Source organism: Triturus cristatus, chromosome 4_2, assembly GCF_964204655.1.
Source record: "Triturus cristatus chromosome 4_2, aTriCri1.1, whole genome shotgun sequence".
Lineage (NCBI taxonomy): Eukaryota > Metazoa > Chordata > Amphibia > Caudata > Salamandridae > Triturus > Triturus cristatus.
Window position 1 is genome coordinate 265,820,738 of NC_140586.1, and position 23,541 is coordinate 265,844,278.

Below are 23,541 nucleotides of genomic sequence, written 5' to 3' on the forward strand. Positions count from 1 at the left end.
TCGCCCGTGCCATGTCTCTCTTTCTCAACATCCACAGAAACTTTGAGGAAAATGTAATAAATGTGAAACAACACAGCACAACAACCAAAATATCTGCTAATGTTCTATTAATGTATGGCACAGTTTTTCTCTTCCCCAGTGCAGGCGCCCTTCAGACTGCCCTGAGCCAAAGAACCATAGAGCAAGGGTGTATGAGTTCTGTCAAGCATAGGTTTTGTACTTCCAGTACAAAAAACTATATTTTAATACTTTTCCCAAGTTGTACGTGTGCTGTACAATGCAGCACACTTGTAAACTTTGGAAAAGTATGGAGAGCTAAAACATTTCTCCTGTGTTACGCCTGCCTCGAGATAGCATAAGGTTTTGGTGAAAATTCCTGTCTACAATTGCAGTGGTGGCTCCTCCGCTAAGGAGCATCACACCCACTGCTATTGCAGCAGTGAAAAAAAGAAAAAGAAAAGGATAATAACAAGTCGTTATTATCATTTTCTTTTTCTTTCGGGATTCGGGGCAGGGCAGAGTCCCTGACGCCAGAGCAGGAGAGGAGTGGTTTGCACTCCTCTAAGAGCACATGACGGTTTGGCCGGCCCTCTACTGTCATGCGCACTTGGCATGTTCTTCATTAGGCTGTGTTGCAGAGCCCCATGGAGACCATGCCCAGCTTCCCCGGGCACTGCCTGAGCGTCCAAACAGGACGCTCAGGCCAATCATGAAGCTGCTACTGCAGCGTATTGATTGGCTGGCAGAGCCCGGAAGCCTGAATGCTTCCGGTGCTTCCAGCAGGACAGGAAAGGTGTGCGGCGGATATGGTACGTTTGAATTTTTTTATCTCTGTTTAAATCTTCCCGCCACCCCACCATCCCCATTCCGAGTGAGCAGCTGTACAATTGTTGGTAGATAGGAATTTGTTTAAAAACCCATGGATGCTTGGATGGGAAAACCTATGGACCCTCATGCAACGCCCCCTTGCTGCTATCTAGCCCGAAGTTGTGCGTACCACTACTTTACTTCACTTTATCCAACTTTTCAATGTAAATCCTCATTTGCAGTGGAAAGTAAATGCCAACACACTACACTGCACTGGGTTTGCCTTACAAACGTACCGCAAACCCTAGAGCAACCTATTAGTAAATCTGGCCCATCCTGCTGGAGAATGAACAAATCTTTTTTGTTCAAAAATTCTTTAGGGCCATCAACAGTGTTTTTTTACAATAACTGTATTGTGGTGCCTGCGTCTTTTTCCCTTTCTACTACTGTTTTTCAGATATCTATATGTGAGTTCATCTCTGCGTGCACTCTGGAACGTGCTTGGACTAGAACTCAAGACTTGAAGGTGGAGAGTGGTTTGAAGATGAGTTGGAATACATTATCACAAGTCCTGATCTTACCTGTGCGTTCTGTAGTCTTCATATATTTTTATAAAGTGGAAATACATGTGTTTCACCTGATTATTCTTACAAAAAGCATTTCATTTCCATGATATGTACCATTTGTTCTCAGCCTATTGAGTGCGACATTGATTGAGAAGTTTCCAGTTTCGCATATCTGCACAAGACAAAAAGGTATGTTGTGAAATAAAGCCTTTCCATATACTTATGCAAAAACGTCCACACAATAAAAAATATGTATGTTCCTGAAAAACTGAAGTCAGGCTGTTAGGCCAAGCAAAACCTAACTTGTGTGTCTTGTACTTCTTATGCATTTAAAATGTGATTAAAGACACAAACATCAAATGGACGAATTCCCGGAACCAAATAATTTAAGGGCTAAAGTTTGCTGTGTAAAGCAACATTGTGGCACCTTCTCATTTCCGTGCTTACCTTGAGGCAGGCCAGAGCATCCTAACAAATAGTTGTGAGTACAAGCCGTCATCCAGCATTGGTTATGCAGAATTTTCCACCTCGACGTGGCACCACAGACAGCTCGTAGTCATTTCTATTGGATGTCACTTGTATTTCCTTGGAGTCAAACAACCTAGTTATTGACACCTTCCAAACTATTATTTTTCTGTGGGAAGCTTGAATTATGACTAACTAGATCGAAATTCGGTTATTCTCTGCAATGATGTCAGAATAGTGGGTAACCAAAGTGGTTATCTTTGCTCTGCTGCTGTGCCCAGGGTCTTCGGATGACTGACCACAGTGGCAGGATGGTGGTTGGCGGTCTTGCCTGCTTTGTTTCACCTCACCCAGGTCTCCACAGACCTTTGAGATACAGGAGAGTGCAGGTTGTGTTGTGAATGTGCCGGCCGCCTTCCCCCTGTCAGCGAGGGTCTGCAGACCCGCCCTCACAGAACAAAACATCCATCACCGACAAGCATCTGTCAGCAGGTGGTGCTCTCCGCTCTCAATGCGAGCGTAGAGATCATGGCTTTGCGAGGGGAGGAGGCCGGTGGCACAGAGGGTGGTCGGAGTGTGACACAAGACCGGGTAATTCTTTTTTATATTTTTATTCAGGCTGGGCAGATTTCATAATGAAGTGGTAGTCGGCGTCAGGTTGACTTCTTAATGCAGGATCCTTGCATATTGGGTGTTGCCATTCATCTAAACACTATTAGGTTAGTGCTCTTTGTCTATGGTACAAGCACCTCTTTTTTTGAATCTGCTGTTAGTAACTGCACTTGGTTTCTTAACCTGCTTTACGACTCAATGATGGTGGGTCACCCTCACTGACACAGAGAATCACAAGGGATTTCTGGGACTGGTGTCTTGTGCTACTTGAATAGAGGGGGGGGGGGGTCACTATGTCTCTTTTCATGAATATGGGTGCGTGGTTTATTTCTATATACCGCCCCTCACTTTCAATAGGGATTTGACAATTGTGTTTATTATCTCTGTCTGATTGTAATTGTATAGGTTTACAGCCTTGAAAAAGTCATATATATTTTTTTAATTCGTTTATTTTAATTTCAAAGACAAAATTAAAAAAAAAAAAAAACATGTCATAAAAGTTACATTGTAAGACATTCTGCTAGCCGTAACTCAGCACAATCACAGATACATATTGAAAAGAAGCATTACAAAGCAGGATTAACACGAGAAGTGAGTAGTATTGCATCATGACGAGGCAGCCCACTATACCCTCCCATATCACATGATAAAGGAATGAAGTGCACAGTTTACTCTTAAGCGTCCCGGGGGCTATCTGCGTATATCTGAATTTGGTGTGTTCATGTGGTGTAATATTTCGTGCCCACTTCCACCAGATCAAGCTCCGGATTAGCACTCAGATCGGTTCAATGGCAATCACAGCGCCATGGTCGGTGTTGGTATTCCCATACCCACCATCTCCTGAGTTCCTATAAGCGCTGTACACGGCCCAAAAGTTATTGGGGCGATTGCGAGGGGGGAGGAGTTCACTGTAGTGTTCCGTTTGCGTGCAGCAGTATAACATGTCCCTTGCCCAATGTGGGAAGCGGCCCTCGCATCCAGCAGATCGCAACTCTGCGTTTGGCTATTAACAAACCCATGTCCACTAACCTACGAATCCCCTTCGGTAGTAATTTGGAGTAGCCCAGCAGCGCTAGTGCCGGGTCCGGCTCCAGGTCTTGCCCAATTATCACCGTCAACTCTGAGAAGACGTTTTCCCAGAATCTTGCTATGCCAGGGCAGGAAAAAGTCATATTTCATACAGAAACACGTGCCGGATGTTGTTATGATGACCTATTCACAATGGATTACTGAACATTCTAGGTATCAATAAATCCTTTGGACAGGATTTTCTGCGAACCCTTCTTGGTGGACTCTGATTTGTCAAACTTCTCTTTTGAGTGCTGGGTATCTTTATATTATAGCAGGATGACATTATTTATTTTTTATAATTCTTTTATGTAAGGCTCCCCTATAACTCCTTTGTCCATGTACATATGTTGGAAGCAGGGAAAGATGATTTTGGGTGGGGCATGTACAATAGAAAATTATAATCAGCTAAAATATGAATATCACACATATTTTTCACCTCTGAGGTCTGAAAGACATTCAACATACAATATTCACAGTTACCTACCCACAATTCTGCATATATTGGACACAGCAGTTTACATCACATCAGGGTGAGAGGCCATACTCCAGCCTGGACAATAGTTAACCATCGTAATAGAGCCTTCGCCACCGCCTTCGTCCCTGCTCCCATGTGAGATGGACCAGGTGAAGACAGCAGCAGATGGCTTATCAGTAACTTATGTGATATCTGGAAGGGCGGGTGACTCTGAAGCAAGGGTGCCATCTTGTTTTAGCAGAAGGTCTAACATACACAAGACAGTCCGCAGAACAGAAGTGATAACATTGGAAGTCACATGATGTGCCGCGTAGAGTAAAATGTGGGGTTTCTGGTTCCCTCGTATATCAAGTCAAATATACAGATGCTAGCCTTGCCCTCAAACCACAATCTGAAAAAATCCTGTTCCTTGAGATTCTATTGAATTCTCATCAGAAACTGCACAACTCTTAAGATGGCTGCAGATGATGTATCCCTCTTAATTTGTTCCACACTTTTTAGTATTTCTATTTTCTTATCTCGCCTCACTTCTCTTTTTTCTCTTGAGTTTCTATTTTTAGCGTTTTCATGTAACTATTTATTGAGGGACTAACCTTTAACCATTTACTTGATGTAGAGTTTATGAATTATTAGGCTTCTCTGAGTAATTGCTCTAATACAAGACTACTTTTTCACATGCTTAATTCGTTATTATATAGTGCTGTATGTTTTCCTTTATGTCTGGTGAGCACTGAATTGTGACTGTTGTCTTCTTTTTGATTCTGTATAATCTCAAAATCAAATGGAATAAACAAAGTTGCGGCTGGTGTGGTTCCAGGATATCTCTATTTCTGCTTAATGGCAGTGCCTGGGAAAGAGAGAACCAGGACACAGATGTGCTGCAGGACAGCTGGAACCCTTGCTGCGTGGGGAGAAAGAGCTTATTCTCCGGATGTGACGGCCATGTTCGAATTATGAAAACTCCTTGTTGTTAGCTGTATCATTTTAAAGAACAAGATGTATCTGCCATGCCAGCCGGATTGATGCACAATGGCTTGCAGTCTTCGTGGAAGCTCACTTGTAATGGAGGACATAGGGCCCCCCTGGTAAAATGTCCAGTTTGCCAATTATAAGTGGGTTTTAGTCGATCAAGCTTTTAGGAAAAAAGAGAAGGGGGTAAATAAAAATTCAATCAGAAACTAAAGGGCACCACAAAAGAACCTAAATAGCTCGAAGGCCTAAAAAGAAAGTGCTGGAAATATCTCCACAGTTGTTCAGAAACTGACTAAAAGCCCACGTGCCAGCCACTCCAGCCAGTACAAACTATTGGTCAATCAAATACACTTTCCAGCAAAGTTCATAACTCTCAATCGCACCCCATTTAGGATTAGTAAAATGTGTACCCTAAAATGAAAGCAGGAGTTCATAAGTGACTAATTTCACTTTGTGTGAGATGCGCATGACGTGTATCGCTAAGTCATGTTTTATACTTGTCATCACAAGTATTTTGATAATAACACTACTTTTCGAGCAATTTTCAAGCAGCACATCAATAAGCAGAAAATAGAACTAACCTACCACAAACATGATCAGCGCAAGAGTGATTTGGTTTCTTCCATATGCTGCAGGGAAGTAAAACAGACATCCATGAATATTTAAGAGCGTATAATGTTCCAAGTGTTGACCATGCTGCGCTGGCGCTAGAAGGAATACAGTACTTACAGGCAGGAGTATATAGCGGGTGATTGATGTAGTAGGCGAGCCACGCGGCCAATCCCCAGTAATAGAGGCAGTTCTGGAAGACAGATTACATTAGGTGTAGTCATATTAGTGAATGCAGGCCTGGCCAGAACTCAATGTGCATGTGTAATAAAATGTCATTTATTCTGATATGATGCTTTATATCAAGTGCATATTTTCGATAGCATGAGGTATCTGCATCCCTTGGCTGCATCTTTAGGTCAACTCTGAGTCAGCGCGGATGCGCTGCTCTACGAGACTTGTTGTAGTGGAGTATAGAAGAGAAGCCCCGGCCACTCTCCGCCCATATTTTTCATTGGCTTTTGTCATTGTCCTTCGTAAACGCTGGCTTTCCCCCCTTGAGGCCTCCCATGGCGACTGGCCCTTTTACTTCGGATGCGACGTGGTATGGCTTATTTAGTCTGTAAGCACTCTTTTCTTTAATGGGTTTCTCCTACTGCATGCACGACGTGCTGTCCTTGCCATGCCCACTTTCACTTTCAAGCAGCCCCGGACAATGGCGGCCGCTTCTTTGAAGTGAAATAGGTCTCACATTTACAAGAGTTTGAGCTATTGCCCCTGTAAATGACAATAGATTAAACTCCCGTAAATGCGAGATCTATTGCATTGCAAATGCTTGTTACTTTCTGGGGTCTTTGTTTCCTTCACTGATCCAGTGCTTAAATTGTAAAAAAAAAAAAAAAATAAGGCCACTGCAGCTTGCAACACACATTGCCCCTGTCATGCTGCTAATACACAACTGCTAACCATCACACTACTACAAGTGTGACAAGTCGGTGGCTCAGGTGTCAGGTAATAATCGTTTTTAATAAATATTGATTAAATAATTAGGTGTTGTTGAGGTCTTCTCTAAATTAGCGGGACAGCACCACCTTCTAGCAGACTGTCACAAGCGCTGGTGCTGACAATTAAGTGCTATGCAGAGCACCGTGAAACCACCGGCTCAAATTAAGCACTGCAATGATCTGTGTGTATAGTTTTTTTTTTGTTGCATATTTATATAGCGCGAACTCGACCCGAAGGTATTGGAGCACTTTACATAGCACCGTATTTACATTACACATTCAGGCACGGGGAGATTAAGTGATTTGCCCAGAATCACAGGATGTGGACGTTACCTCGAGGCTCGAACCCTGGTTTTCTGCACCAGAGGCGGCAGCGCAGCCGACGGACCACATCCTCTCCTCTTACAAGAAGTACTGCCATACCACCTTCTCTGTGTTATACAGGCATGTTTTGCTTTTTATATCAAAATACTGATGTCACAAATATCAACCTACAAAAATATTGACTCCAGAATACCCACTACCATTGTATTGTCAAGGGAAGTTTGTATAGGTAAGCATAGGTTATTTTTGAGCTAACATGCGCATACCTTCAAGATAAAACATTTCATTTGTACATCTATGTGAAAAAGTTGTTATTCTGGCAGCGCATCCTGTTCTGTTTTACAGGTAACCCCCCACTTTTAGCTACATCCTCACACAACAACTAATTTTCTTTGGTACTTCAAGGAGAGGAGCTGGTTGGAGGGGGAATGGCACCGATCTGAGAGGGGAGAGGACTAAGTGTGAAGCAAGAGCTATAAATTAATATGTACATGTGCATATGAGATGCAGGGACAGTTAGAGCCCCAAATAATGTTATTTATAAAGGCTCAAGGTCTTTAGCTATAGCAAATTCTCACAAATTGAGTGGGCAGCCTCCTGTCCCTGCATCCCTTCAGGCAGGTCGTGATCTAGGCTTGGATCTTCTTGAAGGACCTCTTTGGAATCTTCACCCACCTTGTGGTGTCAAGTTGAAATTTGGGCCGTGGGGGCTGCCTTCTCTGGCAGTAAGCTCAGCAATGTTCTTAATGCATAAACTGTGCCCACATTCATACTTTAAATTCCCAGACACACCCATGTAGACACTCTAGCGTATTTGATAAACAACACTGCTTGCTGCACCTCATGGATACCTTTAAAGGCGAATCCACTGTCACAGCTAAATGCAGGCCATGAGAGCTGGTATCCAGGCAGAACCTTAAGCAAGAAGAAGGCTAGGATACCTGCACTGGTTTAACATGTCTCAACGTCAACTTGTCTACCCTCACAGCACCTGTAGGTGCTGCATGGTCATTCTTTCCTAGTGTAGTAACAAGTGTTTATGGCGCATTTCTTTGCATGCAGACAAAAACCAGATTCAAGAGTCAGGCTCAAAGAAAGTGAGCAAGTGCTTAAGATGTCCCATGGTTTTACTCCTGTCTACCAGAATGTATGGAAGTGTTTATGTTGAATTATCAAGAGATTGGCAGACATTATCCAAGTCATGGTCCTTAGCAATCCCATAAGCCCAATTCTAATTATTCCTACACATTTAGGTGCCGATTACGATCCGGTAAAAACCGGGTACGAACCGTCGGTCGGAGCGTTTTCTCCGTCCGACTCGTACCCGGTCGTAAAACTTTACAAACATGGAATTACGATTCGCACGGAAACACCATTTCCGTACGAATCGTAAAAAACACCGACTGACGAAAATATACTTTCGAATGTGATCCGGGAATGCTGCGACGTGACGTCGGGACGCTTTCAGGCAGCGTTTCACGACCCAGGAACCACGATTCGAACCGACAGCAGTCCGGACGGCAATATTTTCACGGCACCCAAAAAGTGCCGGAAAAGCGAAGTACGGCGCGAAACGACCAGAGTAGGTGGCCCGGTACACGCCGTACCCCCCCCAGCCCCCGTATGTACGCGCCGACCCCCCCCAGCCCCCGTATGTACGCGCCGTACCCCCCCCAGCCCCCGTACGTTCGAGTCGTACCCCCCCAGTCCCCGTACGTTCGAGTCGTACCCCCCCCAGCCCCCGTACGTTCGAGTCGTACCCCCCCAGCCCCCGTACGTTCGAGTCGTACCCCCACCCGTGTATGTACACCCGTGTACGTGTCGAACCCCCCCGTGTATGTACACCCTTGTACGTGTCGAACCCCCCCGTGTATGTACACCCTTGTACGTGTCGAACTCCCCATGTATGTACACCCTTGTACGTGTCGAACCCCCCGTGTATGTACACCCGTGTACGTGTCGAACCCCCCGTGTATGTACACCCGTGTATGTGTCGAACCCCCCGTGTATGTACACCCTTGTACGTGTCGAACCCCCCCGTGTATGTACACCCTTGTACGTGTCGAACCCCCGTGTATGTACACCCTTGTACGTGTCGAACCCCCCATGTATGTACACCCGTGTACGTGTCGAACCCCCCCCGTGTATGTACACCCTTGTACGTGTCGAACCCCCCGTGTATGTACACCCGTGTACGTTCGAGTCGTACCCCCACCCGTGTATGTACACCCTTGTACATGTCGAACCCCCCCGTGTATGTACACCCTTGTACGTGTCGAACCCCCCGTACGACTCGAATGTACATGGGTGTACATACACGGGGGGGTTCGACACGTACAAGGGTGTACATACACGGGGGGTTTGACACGTACAAGGGTGTACATACACGGGGGGTTCGACACGTACAAGGGTGTACATACACGGGTGGGGGTACGACTCGAACATACGGGGGCTGGGGGGGGTACGACTCGAACGTACGGGGGCTGGGGGGGGTCGGCACATACGTACGGGGGCTGGGGGGGGTCGGGGCGTACGTACGGGGGCTGGGGGGGGTCGGCGCGTATGCGGGCACATGTCTCCATGGTTGCTATGGGAGTTCGGTGCGGACGGTGTTTTTTCCATACGGTTGTAACATCGGACGCAAGGGATGGATCGTAATTCCGCGGTCGGACTTCACTTTTCACATTTGTACGGTAAATCGTCCGTGGACGTGTCGGACACATTTTCCGACCCGAGGACGTGTGGGGAATAATTCCCAATGCGATTCGTATGGACTTTTTACCATGCGAATCGTAATTGGCAGTTTGTACGGCACTTGTACGATTCGTACGGTAAAAAGACCGGATACGAGTCGTACGGGGAATTTTTTTACCGGATCGTAATCGGCACCTTACTAGGGAATGTCACAGGTTCCCAATGGCAAATATATGAGAGTTATATAAAACGGTCCAGCTGGACAGAAGTAGGCGTTGTTGAACCACTGTCATGATACACTGCTGTATAAGAGTAGGGTGAGGAGTTGTCTCATAGGTACACCAAAAATAGCCTCTACACACTGCTAGCTCCTGCATTTGGGGCAATGGTGGCGGTGGGTTTGGTAACGGGGTGGTGGTTGGTTGTATACCGTTTCCTTAACTGGTGAAGTTTAGTGCCCATAACCAACCGCTTCAGTTGCTGATTCCAGAACAAGGAGCATGGCAGGCCGCCATGTCCTACTCACCATAGCCACAGAGTACCACAAGAAAATAGTGGTGGGCTACAATTTTTAGGGGGAGGAGTCACACAATTCTCTGTTTAGTTATCAGCTAATCAAGTGTCGTGAAGGGAATAAACAGGAAGAGGAGGCATGCACCTACCAATAGCTTATGGGGACTAGGGAGAAATCTAGAGAATGGCGTCCCAACCTAAAAGATCCCTATATCAGCAGGCTCCTCCTGTCAGTCAGGGAGAAGGTGGAGCACAAGCAGGTGTGCTGGCAGAGAAACTGTATTTTCTTCTGGGTGAATGACCCTCACCTAATCAAGCAAACGACCAATGATGTACAAGACCTCTTAGCCCATGTTCATCAGCTCAATGGAAACTAAATGGACATTGTGTAGTAAGAGGAAATCAAAGAGTGGGACATAAGTCCTTTCTAATCAAGGGCATGAAGCAAGGTTCCTACCACATCCTTGAAATGTCACATAATGCAGAATGATTGAAGATATCTCTACTTTACCAGTGTAATGCTTCTGTTATGGGGTCGCAGGGAGTTTGTATATGGCTTCTGATGGTCTGTGCATTGTGATCAATCCCATTTCAGCAGTTCTGCCTCCTATAAGGTCTCCTAAGGCATAACTCTGAAATTCGAACCAACATTTTTGCCTGAGGCAGCCAGGTGTAATTCACTGTCAGTTACAAATGACCACTATGAAAAGAGGATTCCCCCTCCACTTCCTATGGCTGCTTACAGTACCTCATGCAAAATGGCTAGCAATTACCCAAATGAAATTCATTTAAATATATAACACCACCATTGAAATAGAAAGCACTTACTGACACCTGGAAAAAAATCTACTCTATACATCTATCAGAAACAATTAAGATAGACTCACATTGCATAGCCCCTGCCTTTATATAATATAAACTTCTTTATTCGGTTTTTACAAATTGTAAAACCATAAAAGGTACATTTCACACACAAAAATATACAAATATACAATAAAAATGGTAATCATGGGAAATAGTTACACAAATCCAAAGTCAGGTGTTTTACAGAAAGCAATTCTTATGTTTTCGATAGCATTTTGTCTTACAGATTTTTCCTGTGTTTTACAATACATTTTAGAAAATTGAGAACACAATAACAGACCAGTTCAGATTCTAGCAGTTGAAGGCGTAACATGGCTGGACGACATTGTCTAAATCCCCACTGCTTTAATAAAGGAAGTAGCCAAACCCTCCTGTGTGGGTGATGGAATTTACAGAACAATATTGTGTGTAAATTTGACTGTATTGATTTTTCATCACAGGGACAGGTAGAGAGAGTTAAATCCCACTTTTTTCTATCAGGGAATGCTACTAATCTGTGAAAAAGCTCTAGTCTGAATCTTGTTAATAGCATTCTGTCATAGGTGCTAATCTGTAATGTTCAGGGAGTTTTGCAGTTCTCGTGGTGTGCGTGCCAAAATGACAGCATCGTCTGCGTAGAGCAGGGCGGGAATCAGGCGTTGTTTTACTCGTGGTAGGTCCTGCGCCCCCCTCAACATCGCCTCCTCTAATCCATTTGTGTATAGAGAGAAGAGGAAGGGAGCCAGGACACATCCCTGCCTGACTCCACGCTCTACTGCAAAAGGTGCTGTCAGCTCCCCTCTTGTGCCAAAGCGAACCCTTGCTGTTGCATTTGAGTACAGTTCTCTTAGAAAGTCTAAAATGGGGGAATCCACTCCCATGTGGGCCAAAATCGTCCAAAGTTTTGCGTGCGAGACGCAGTCGAACGCAGCGGACAAGTCCACGTAAACCATGTAGACTGTGTCATTCTTTGCTTGAAGATATTTGGCCACTATCATGCTAAGATTAAGAGCCTGCTCCACAGTTCCAAAACCCTCCCGAAAACCGAATTGAAGATCTGAGACAATATCTTTCTCTTCGGCCCAGTTCTGGAGTCGCTCAAGCACGACTCTGCCAACAACCTTTCCCAAGGAGTCTAATAGGGAAATCGGACGGTAACATTTCACATCTTGACGGTCTCCCTTTTTAAAATTGTCAAACATTATTCATAGCGTTTCCCCCCCTGCTATGAAAAAAATGCATCAGGGGAATATCATTTTCGTCCACGATCCCGCAACGATTTTTCCCTACATGTGGGCATGGGTGTAGATTCAAGTCTCCTCCCCATAGAAGATGAACTGCCCCTTTTCCCTTCCTTAGTTTATGGGTTATCCTTTCCTTGATGTCAGATAGAACAGACAAAAATGTATCCTCTTCCAAGTTGTTGTAAAAATTAAGCAATAGGATCGTCTCTTTGTTATTTTTCACAAGGGAGAGTAGCTGAAAGTTTGGTTCATACACAACTACAGAGACTTTCAGAAAGTTAACTGTGTTTGCTATGTATGTGGTCAACCCTCCCTTGGGTCTACCTACATTGGTACTCTGAGCGGGAGTGAAAAATGTTTTATAGCCCTGAAGATGGAGTTCGGTCATAGACCATGTCTCCTGGAGACATATGATTTTCCCTGACTCCAGGAAAGCAACGGCCGTCCCATCATTAATCTTGGAGCGGAGGCCCGCTACGTTCCAAAAAAGGATGGGTAAATGCTGCAGTTCTATATTGACCGGGGCTTTATTTATTATATAGGTCATTTTTTCTTTAGGTTCTGGGTAACATGTCTTAGGGTTTGTAATTTCTGAGTTGGTCACAAGGTCAGTTGTTGGACAGATTGTTTTTTCCTTAGACTTTAGTTTGCATGTTGTTGTTTCTATCATGTCTGGTAGTCAATCAACTGATTCAAGAACACTATACCTATTTGTCATCGGAATACTAGACCAAAAATCACTTTGGGGTGACTCTCTGTATACCATTCGAGAACCCCAGTCCTCCCGCCCTCCTCTCCAGTGTTGTGGTCTCGATGCGTGCCAGGGGCCATCGTTATCATAGTGGCGGGAACCCGCTACTTGCCAATGGTTAGGTTGTTTCCCCTGAGGTAGAACTATTGCTTCCCAAGGGCGAACGGCATAATTTGGGATCCCTTTAACAAGACCAGAAGGATAGAAAAAGGAAAGTCTCCTAGTTCCTATTTCCTCATTTGCATTCGAGAACTCCCAAGAGCAGATATAGTTTACCACTCTTGGGTCCTCAAATGTGATCAAAATGCAATCTCCTGGTATAGTTTTTCTACTGTTTCCCACCCATGGGGTCCTGCGTACCATCAGAATCCTACAAGTCCAATTTACTGGTACAGGACGATTATTATTAAGCCAGTATTGGACTTTATTTTTTAATGACCACGTAGGTTCTGTATTTGGGTTATCTATTTCAGGGACGCCTGTCATTACAACCACAAAAGGAGTTGCTTATGGGGGCAAATCCACAGCCAGTCTAGGTTCAGGAGGCTTCCTTACGTCGCCACTGTTGCTATCGGGCACCACGGTTTTTTTGGGGGCTTTGTTTGTCGGCGTTATTTTTTTGTTAGGCATGAGTTTTTTTGGGGCCAGGGTTATCGGAGCTGATGTTTTTTCTTTCGAGGTGTTATTCTGGGACGGAGTTATCACGAGGTTTAGGGTGGGTTCCACTACTCTATTACCATGTCGCACTTTAGAAGGAGGTAATTTTGGTGTTACTTTTACTGATACATTTTCTAAAACTTTATGTTGTCTGTTTGCTGGCTTTTGAGGGGGCAACTTAGTTCTTTCCTTGCTACAATCCCCTGGGCCTTGCTTAAGTTTTATATCATCTATCAGGTTCACTAGCTGTTGCTCTATCCGTATTAGTCTTGATTCAAGTGGAGCAAGGGAAGATTTTAGGAGGGCCGTGAGATTGTTAATCAATTGTGAATTATCAGTCTCATTTCTTGTTTTACTGTGAGGTGAGTGCATAGGAATTTCTTCGTTTGTTAATTCTAGAGTGTCTTGCGTAGACTGATTTATCGCTATTAGATCAGATAGATGTTCTGCGTTGTGAGGTTCTATCTCTTCCCTACTACACTGATCAGCAATTTGGCGAAGACTAGAGTTTTTAAAGGTGTTTTTTCGTTTCCTTATGGCACCCTCTCTCCTCCCTCTTGATTGTCTCACTTCTTCCGGTGTTAATTGAGGAATCATGTCTGGTGTCTTCTCTAAATCTGAGCTTGTCTGGAACTCAGATAGTTGGGAGGCCGATAAATCAACGTTATTTGGCAGGCTACGCCTACCCTCGCAAGGTGGCCTGCGCCCATCTGTACTAAGAGTTTCTGGGGTTTTTGCATTCCTTAAGTTTCCAATGGATGATCTTTTGGCCAAAGCTAAATCCAGAGAGACCCTATCTTCTATTAGGCTGATACTCTGGTCAATGAATGTATTTGCCTTGGCTATGAAGTCATCCATGGGGCCTAGGCACTTCCCTCCACCCCCCTTCACTTTAGATTTTTTCCCTCTCGTTAATACCATGTTTTCTAGATACCAATGGAAAGTGGGTGAGGGATTAAGTGTACGTAATCAGGTATCGTTGCACTTTTAAAACCATAAATATACACTAATAATATAATCTGATAAAATTACATGAAGTAATACGTACACTGTTCGCACAAGGTTTATTTATTTATTTATTTGTGGGTTTATATAGCGCTAGAATCGACTCCAGCTGGAGTATCTCTGCGCTTTCTGGAGCCGGTAGAAACAGAGGAATAATAGGAGCTAGATCTCGTTTCTGAACAACACAGTCTTCAGGAGTTTCCTGAAAGTGAGATGTTCTTTGCACTGTCTCAGATGAAGAGGAAGTCTGTTCCATAGGGTAGGGCCTACGATAGATAGCGCTTTACCACCGTGTCTAGATTTCTTTGCACGGGGAGTCATCAGAAGAAGACAGTTACTGGACCTAAGTGAACGACTTGGAACATAAGGAACACATTTGTTCTGAAGATAAATAGGCCCTTGTCCATTTAAACATTTATGGATCAAGCAGCATAACTTGAACTTAGATCTCTGGCGAATGGAAAGCCAGTGCAGTTTCTCCAGAAGAGGTTTGGACGCAGTTCTTGGAGGAACATTAAGGACAAGACGAGCCGCGGTGTTTTGAATGACCTGAAGCTTGGCCAGCACATTTTCGTTGGCAGAAAGCAACAGGCCATTGCAGTAGTCAATTCGACTCAGAACCAATGTCTGGACCAGAGTTCTTCTGAAAGAGTCCGGTAGTAAGGGAAAGACTCTGCGTAGCAGGCCAATCGTATGGAAACAAATTCCAGCAGTATGGTTAGCATGCTGTCCAAATGACAGGTCTTGATCCATCCGAATCCCTAAACTCTTCACAACCTGTTTGGATTCTGGAGCTACTCCCAAATCGGGGGGCCACCAATCAGGGGTCCACAATAGTTTGGCTTCTCCAAACAGCATTAGTTCCGTCTTACTGACATTGCATTGCAGGAAGTTGGAAGACATCCAATTAGCCACCGCCTTCATGCCCGCAGAAAAGGAGTTTTTAATTTCTGCGGACATGGTCTTAAAAGGGAAGAGGAGCTGCGTGTCATCAGCATAGGATACTGGAATGAATCCATAGCTGCGCATCACTCTTGCCAGGGGTGCCACATAGATGTTAAATAAGGTAGGGCTTAGACAAGAGCCCTGTGGCACCCCTTTCGATATCTCCACCTCTGCTGATCGGTACGTGTCCATGATCACTCTCTGGGAGCGCCCTGACAGGAAGCTCTTTAGCCAATCAATGGCTTTATCCTCAATACCAGCGTTCGACAACCGGTCAATAAGAATGGTATGGGACACGGTGTCGAACGCTGCTGAAAGATCTAAAAGAACTAGGATTACTGAGAAACCCTTGTCCTGATACATATGCAAGTCGTCTGTAACAGACAGCAAGGTAGACTCTGTGCTGTGTTTCGGCCTGAACCCTGATTGTGAATAGTCCAGGCCGCCAACAAGTTCGATATGATTGGACAGATGACCGTTAACATATTTTTCGATCAGCTTCCCTAAGAATGGTAAAAGGGATATGGGCCTGAGATTTGTTAGATCGGACCATGGGATAGTAGTATTCTTCCTAATAGGCCTAATAAGAGCACGTTTCCACTCTCTTGGGACAGTGCCTGAGCCCAGGTTAAGGGCGTTAGGGGGATGGCCCGGTCCGGTCTCTTCCGTTCTCTAACGGCCTCAAACGGCCCGCTCTTTGCCCAGTCTTAGCCCCGTGCTAAGACCCGCGCGCGTCCCGCTAGCGCGTGTAGGCAGGGAAACGTACATATAATAAGGGGCAACAGTGTTGGGGGAGGAGTCAGGAAGAGGACCAGGTGCGGCTGATCTGCTTCGTGCACAGCACCCTGGTCCTCGCAGTCTTGAATACCCCGGTTCTTACAGGGTCAGCACTCCAACAATGCCCCAAATAGCAGCAGCAAAGTCCCGGTCCCTCGAGCGGCACCCGCAAAGCGGGGGCCTCGAGGCGCGGTATTAGTTCCAAGAAAGTTGAAATGAGAGTCCGAGGAATCCCTTCAAGGGCAGCAGCACCAGCCAAGTTCACAGACGGAGCCCACGATGCTGGGGCTACACCGCCTGTTTAAAGTGTTGGGGGAGGAGTCAGGAAGAGGACCAGGTGCGGCTGATCTGCTTCGTGCACAGCACCCTGGTCCTCGCAGTCCTGAATACCCCGGTTCTTACAGGGTCAGCACTCCAACAATGCCCCAAATAGCAGCAGCAAAGTCCCGGTCCCTCGAGCGGCTCCCGCAAAGCGGGGGCCGCGAGGCGCGGTATTAGTTCCAAGAAAGTTGAAATGAGAGTCCGAGGAATCCCTTCAAGGGCAGCAGCACCAGCCAAGTTCACAGACGGAGCCCACGATGCTGGGGCTACACCGCCTGTTTAAAGTGTTGGGGGAGGAGTCAGGAAGAGGACCAGGTGCGGCTGATCTGCTTCGTGCACAGCACCCTGGTCCTCGCAGTCCTGAATACCCCGGTTCTTACAGGGTCAGCACTCCAACAATGCCCCAAATAGCAGCAGCAAAGTCCCGGTCCCTCGAGCGGCTCCCGCAAAGCGGGGGCCGCGAGGCGCGGTATTAGTTCCAAGAAAGTTGAAATGAGAGTCCGAGGAATCCCTTCAAGGGCAGCAGCACCAGCCAAGTTCACAGACGGAGCCCACGATGCTGGGGCTACACCGCCTGTTTAAAGTGTTGGGGGAGGAGTCAGGAAGAGGACCAGGTGCGGCTGATCTGCTTCGTGCACAGCACCCTGGTCCTCGCAGTCCTGAATACCCCGGTTCTTACAGGGTCAGCACTCCAACAATGCCCCAAATAGCAGCAGCAAAGTCCCGGTCCCTCGAGCGGCACCCGCAAAGCGGGGGCCGCGAGGCGCGGTATTAGTTCCAAGAAAGTTGAAATGAGAGTCCGAGGAATCCCTTCAAGGGCAGCAGCACCAGCCAAGTTCACAGACGGAGCCCCCCAAGTTCACAGACGGAGCCCCACATTGCATAGCCCCTGCCTTTATAGTTAAAAAATCTGCTTTATCAATAAATGTTGCTCCATTCCCACACACTGTTTATTGTAGCTAGTACATTCAAAAAGGTAAAACAGAACTATGTGAACTAGGACATTCAGGGGCATCTGTAAAACAAAAGTGGTGGAGCGAGGAGTTAGCCGTCATGGCACTTCAGAAACGCAAGGCTGCACCACATTTATGAGAATATGGTGCAGCCTTGCGTTTCCCCCTGCACAGGCGCTTCACTTAGCTGTGTAGCGCCAAAGCAGGCACCCTTGCACCATAGTGCAAGGTTGTATGCATGCAGGGGAAATATTGTTTATGTACAGGAATGTCCCCCTTCCTGTAAATAAACAATGTTTAAATGCCATTTTGTCACTTCTACGTGTGCCATGGAAGTCATGAAATGGCATTTTTAAAAAAAGATTGTTTATGTGCAGGAAGGGGGACCTTCCTGTACATAAACAATCCAAGGCTTTTTGCTTTTTCATGTGTGTTGCACAAGGCAGCACACACAGCAAAAGCAAAAACGAGGAGAAAAAAAAGCATTTCTCCTCATTTCGCCAACTTAAGACCAGGTTTTCCCTGGTCTTAATTTTGGCGCTGCCTCCTATTTACACTGCCCTTGTAAATAGGGGCAGCATCAAAATCACTGGTTGTTGCGGTGGAACGCCCACCGCAACACCCACTGCCCACTCCTTTCATGCTAAGCATTGCGTGAAAGGAGGGCCTATTTACAAGGCAGCGTTAAGCCACGTTGAGTTGCTTAACGCTGCCTTGTAAATAAGGCAAAGCCCCTTCGCCATGGGAATGTCACAAAAAGTGATGTTCTCATGGCGATAGGCGCTTGTACATTGTTTACACGGGCATAATTGTAGTTTTCCTATGCTCCTGGCATTCGCATACATTTTTCTTGTACATAAGTGCACATAGCGTTCATAGCTTACAAGGAGTGTGTGAGTAATGTACCTGAGAGGCATAAGCAAATACATTTATGATCTCGACATGCACAGCTTACTTAAACATATATTACGTATGAAACAAATATATGTGTGATCTCAATGTCCTGAATACATGAGGCATGCTTAGGGTTAGAGACATTGAGAGATTCTTCTATAAGTTATCCTTTTACTTTTTCCTTCAATGTACAGATTTTTATAATAGAGACATCCCTCTTACATCCACTCTGTGGGGCAGATTTACAAGAAAGTGACGCATCTGTAGAGATGCGTCACTTTCCCTGCGCCACCCTGAGACACCCTTGCACCACCATGGATGCGCCGTATTTACAATACGGCGCACGATGGCGCAAGGATTGACAGATGTATCAGAAATTCTGACTCATCTGTTGGTGCAAAAGTCACGCATTGCTGGAGTCATGTCGCAAGCACGACACAACTCTAGCAATGCATGTTGAGGCCTATTCTTACTACACTGCGTCACCCCTTGTGCCTGCTTCAAGCTGGCGTAAGGTTTTAACGCAGTGGCGTTCTAGAAGTGATGCAGTGAAATCTTGTAGATTTCACTGCATCACTTCTACGAGGCTTTTTTGAGTTGGAACGCCCACCCTGCATACATTATACCTAACGCAGGTATAATGTGACGCAGGGCTTTACAACGTGACGCATTTTCCTAGATGCGTCACGTTGTAAATGGGCCGCATTTTTACGCCGCCGCTGCGTCACAAAGAGTGACGCAGCGGCAGCACAAAAGTGATGCAATGGGCTTCTAAATCTGCCCCTGGTAATATATCCATGTTGGTGTACGTCCTGCTTTTTATATGGCAGGCAGGACCAATCAGGTCTAAAACAAGCATTTGCAATGCAATCGATCTCGCCTTTAGGACCTTATATGTATTTAGCTATCCAGCACATTAGTCTGGGTGCTGAAACATCTACTGTTCTTTAACATGGAGGGAAAGTAGACACCAAACTGCGTGACACGCCAGGTATGGGGAACACATGGAGAAAAATATTGCTTTTCAGCGGGAAATGGTATAGTCCAAAGCTCTGTTTTTAATATGAAATCTGGGCCTTCTGTGGTCATATTACTGAAAATACAAGATTTGAAAAAAATATTATTGTCTACGGGTGCATGCGAAGACAATTTCTATGGACTGGAATCTAGAGAATGCTAAAGTGATTCTGGTATTTTACTGACCTCTGCTGATCGTTTTCTATCAAGACAGTTAAATAGAGGCAGTTGAACAGAAAAAAAGTCCCTAAGTGGACGCAGACAAGTCCTAGGGCTGATCTTCAGAGCCCACAAAGTACATACACATATAAGTATATAATGAGTTTAACTAAAGTATATAGAAGGTCTCGAATGCTCGACCTAAAAACTATGGGAAATGCATTGATGTATTCTGACCATTCCTAAGATTATCTGCTGGGAGCGTATGCTAGTTAACATGAAGCCTGCAACTGCATTTGCATAGTGTTGGCTTACGTTTCTACACTGCACACATGTAGATCCCATTTCTATACACGCAGTACAAATATTTCATGCTTTGTCAATTATCCGTTTTTTATGTGTGTGTAAATGACAGTATGTCCTTACCTAAGTCACATTTACACCCGTAGAAATCTTTGTATATTGATCCCAAAGTGATCCCTTTCTTAATTGGTCTAAAACCAGTAACAAGGAATATTGTTTCAAGTAGCTAACCCCATACATTTAATGGTACTAGGAATACAGATTTCAGGTTCGAATACAGAGTCACAAAGTCTACAGTGACGCTCTGTTTATATGAATTTGTGCCAAAGTGTCCATAATTAAAGCAGACCATTCAACTCAAGATATTAGGTTATATATCAGTAGAGGAGCTGCTAATGTATAGTAGTATCTTAAAACAGGAGGGCCTCCATGGATCATTACATGCTAATCATGCTAAATACTCCTGTGGTAAGTCCTCTTACAATGCTTATATGAATTACGAGTATTGCAGTTATTACTGCACTCCCCCAAATTTTCCCCTATTACATTTCAGCAAGTCATACCTGCCAAAATCTAAAAGGCGAAAAATGCCTCCTAAATGCCAGTAGATGTAGACTTTGGTGCAAAAAACCAACAATTCCACATTTAAAGCCCAATTTTCTTGGGGAAACTCAGAATAAGAAATATCCAGTGCACTCATAATTGGGGCTTTAGCCTCCACCTGCCATTATTAAATGTGAGATCATCACAGTTTTTTAAAACACCTGGGGGCATATTTGCAAGTCCATATCGCCACAGGAACATCACTTAATGTGGCTTAATGTCACCTTGTAAATAAAGCCCCCTTCATGCTACACTTAGGGGTCGATTACGATGGCGTTCAGAAAGGCTCTGAACGGGATTAGGATTCTGCGAATCCGATTCGGAACCTATGTTTCCGACCAAATCGGATACATGTCTGACTGGCCAATTACAGTGCAAGGAAACTGTTTGGGCTGTCTGAATCGGTTCCGATCAGCATTCGAACAGACCGAGTCGTTCTGAGCCGAATCATACAGTTCTATGGACACTGTTTCCGACCGAGCGACTACAATGTCCTAATCTGACAGCTGGTCCGAATTGGTTTGTTCAACACAAAATGGCTGTCGTAATCTTCTACAGGCCCCCTTCACCTGTAGGCCTCCATATGGGGCCATGGGGGTAACCATGAGACTCTTCTTTGCAACCATGCAAAGTGTTGCAGTCACCATGGGGTGCCCATCACAAGGTTCAAGGTTTTCCCCAACCACCCCTTTTTAGGTCTCGCCTAGGCAGCGCTTGCGCTGTCTCGTTGAGACATGCAGTATACACTATAGTGTATTTAAGCTCCACCCACACTCCACCCATCATTTTCATTGGCTGGTGTCCTAGATGGTGCCTTCCGATTGGTTGTAGGCTTGTTAGTCCCTCCTTATGATGGACATTTCTTCATTTGTGTCCTTCCACGGCTATTGGCCCCTTTACTGCACAGACTACTTTCTTCCAATGCCTTCTCACACCCCCATACTATTGCATTGCCAATGCTTGTTTTAGTTGTCTCTGCCAATGCTTGTTTTATTTGTATCTGCCAATGCTTGTTTTATGTGTCTTTTATGTGTCTCTGCCAATGCTTGTTTTATGTGTCTCTGCCAATGCTTGTTTTATTTGTCTCTGCCAATGCTTGTTTTATGTGTCTTTTATGTGTCTCTGCCAATGCTTGTTTTATTTGTCTCTCCCCACAAAGCTTGTTTTATCTGAGATCTCTGTTTAATTATTTAGGATTAATACAGCCCACACCGCGGACCTTCTTTTAATTATTTATCATTATACAGCCCAAGCCGAGGATCGAACTCTGCTCTCCAGCTCCAACGTCGGCAGCTTTATATGTTATGCCACCGCTCGTCGCTTCAAAACAAGCCCCCTTAAAGGGGTTTATCTTTGTGCCCATTGCGTGCACTATAGTGCCCCTGGGGCAAAAGCAGGGACATACTAGAGTGCTTCTCTATCAGAATGCACTTTGCGGTCCCCCCGGGGCACAAGCAGGCATCCACTTCAGCATGCCTAAGCAAGCGTGTGATGAGTCGATGCTTGTGTGTATGCTTGCACACGCGAGGCTGCAGGAGTGTACGGATGGCGAATTTCACGATCGCCAGGCAACCCAGGATCTTTTAATTTTTCTGCTGCCCGGGGGTCAGACACCACAGCCGGGAGCCCTGACGTCAGCCCGGTATGAGGGAGATAGGCGGGGAGGGGGCAGTAAGTAGGGAACCCGGTTCGAATCTCACATCGGCTCACCATCTTGAAATCCTGGGCAAATTATTTAATATCCCAATGCCTAAAAATACACAAAAATGAATTTGTTCTTGTGTCATGCAAGCAAGTAGTGCTGATATAAATTTTGCATTCCTCCAGGTCGAGTTTGCGCTACATAGCCCAGCCCTTCCTTTATTTCTTTTACCAATTACATTTATTTTGCCAGAATGAGGCTTGGAACGCCCTTCTCCCCCCGTGTGACGTGTCTGCCAGCTAGCTACAAGAGCATGCACTGCGCGTCTATCGCTTTCTGCTTCTGTCATTGTATCCAGATATATGATAGAACAAGTGACATTACACCGCCAACAAAACCAGGTATGACGCTCGAGGGATATTGGAATAAATAGATTTTCAGCATCTTGGACGTAGAGTGTACTTAGAGAAAGGCAAATTGAACCCTCTTTAATTAGGGCTAAAAAACAATCCTGGATTTACCGGAAATTTTGAATCAAGTGTTTTTGGTGTTCACAAAGAGTGTGCTACTTCCTGTTTTGGTGTAAACCGCCCATCGAGAATTATTACTTTCAAATTAGTTGACTTTCACTATACTGGCCTGCGCACAAGAAAGTAATGCGCATCACTGCTATGTGTGCATCATTTAGTGATGGCTGCCTTTCATTGAGAAAAACCTCACAAAAAGAGATGCTGCCTTTGGATTATTGCATTGTTCTAATCATTTGTTGTAAGTTATTGTAGCTGAAAATTGGGTGTTCGCTCTGTGACTGCCTTCTTCCTGAATTTGCGGCGAGATCCTTTTATGTTGCTGTTTGGTATGAATTGATTGTCCTGGGGAAGATTAGCTTGTGGTGAGTGGTTTGCTCGCTAGGTTGAATGTGGCTGTAGACAGGGTATTTATTATTCTTATTGTTTTAATCTTTGCGAGGTGTCCTTTACATTTCGAGTTTTTGTGAGATTAACTGTTCCATATTACCTCTAGAGGGACAATGTTCGTGTTAGACAGCTGTGGCAAGAAAAGAATGTTTCTCACTCCTACGTTTAACTTTCAATTAACTTATTAATAAGAGAAATTGCGGTGGCTGCCATGGTTTAAAAAGCACTGGAGATTTTCATCTGCGAACTCCCTTTTATTGTTTAGGTAAAAGAGGTGCCACTCTCGTGTAAGTTTTGGCATTCTGCTATTTTAGGATGCGTTTTAGCAGTGGTCTTTTGAATTTCTTCTTGCATTTTTACCTCTGCTAAATTTTAAGGCTAATTAATTCCAGGCCAGGTTAGACAAATTGCAGTCTTCTACCGAAGTACCTCGAAGACAAGCAGAAGTAAATTACCTA

At 45.0% G+C, this 23,541-nt stretch overlaps 1 protein-coding gene across 1 annotated transcript in view; it reads right to left on the reverse strand.

The window, feature by feature from the left end:
- LOC146833601 (very-long-chain enoyl-CoA reductase-like) overlaps positions 1–23,541 on the reverse strand; it is a 97,121-nt gene that overhangs the window by 19,358 nt on the left and 54,222 nt on the right. Inside the window, exons 8-10 of the mRNA XM_085599907.1 lie at positions 5,698–5,770; positions 5,554–5,597; positions 1,488–1,545 (exon numbers count right to left, since the gene is read on the reverse strand). Of these exons, the coding sequence (XP_085456033.1) occupies positions 1,488–1,545; positions 5,554–5,597; positions 5,698–5,770 (175 nt within the window). The remainder of the gene's footprint in view (positions 1–1,487; positions 1,546–5,553; positions 5,598–5,697; positions 5,771–23,541) is intronic.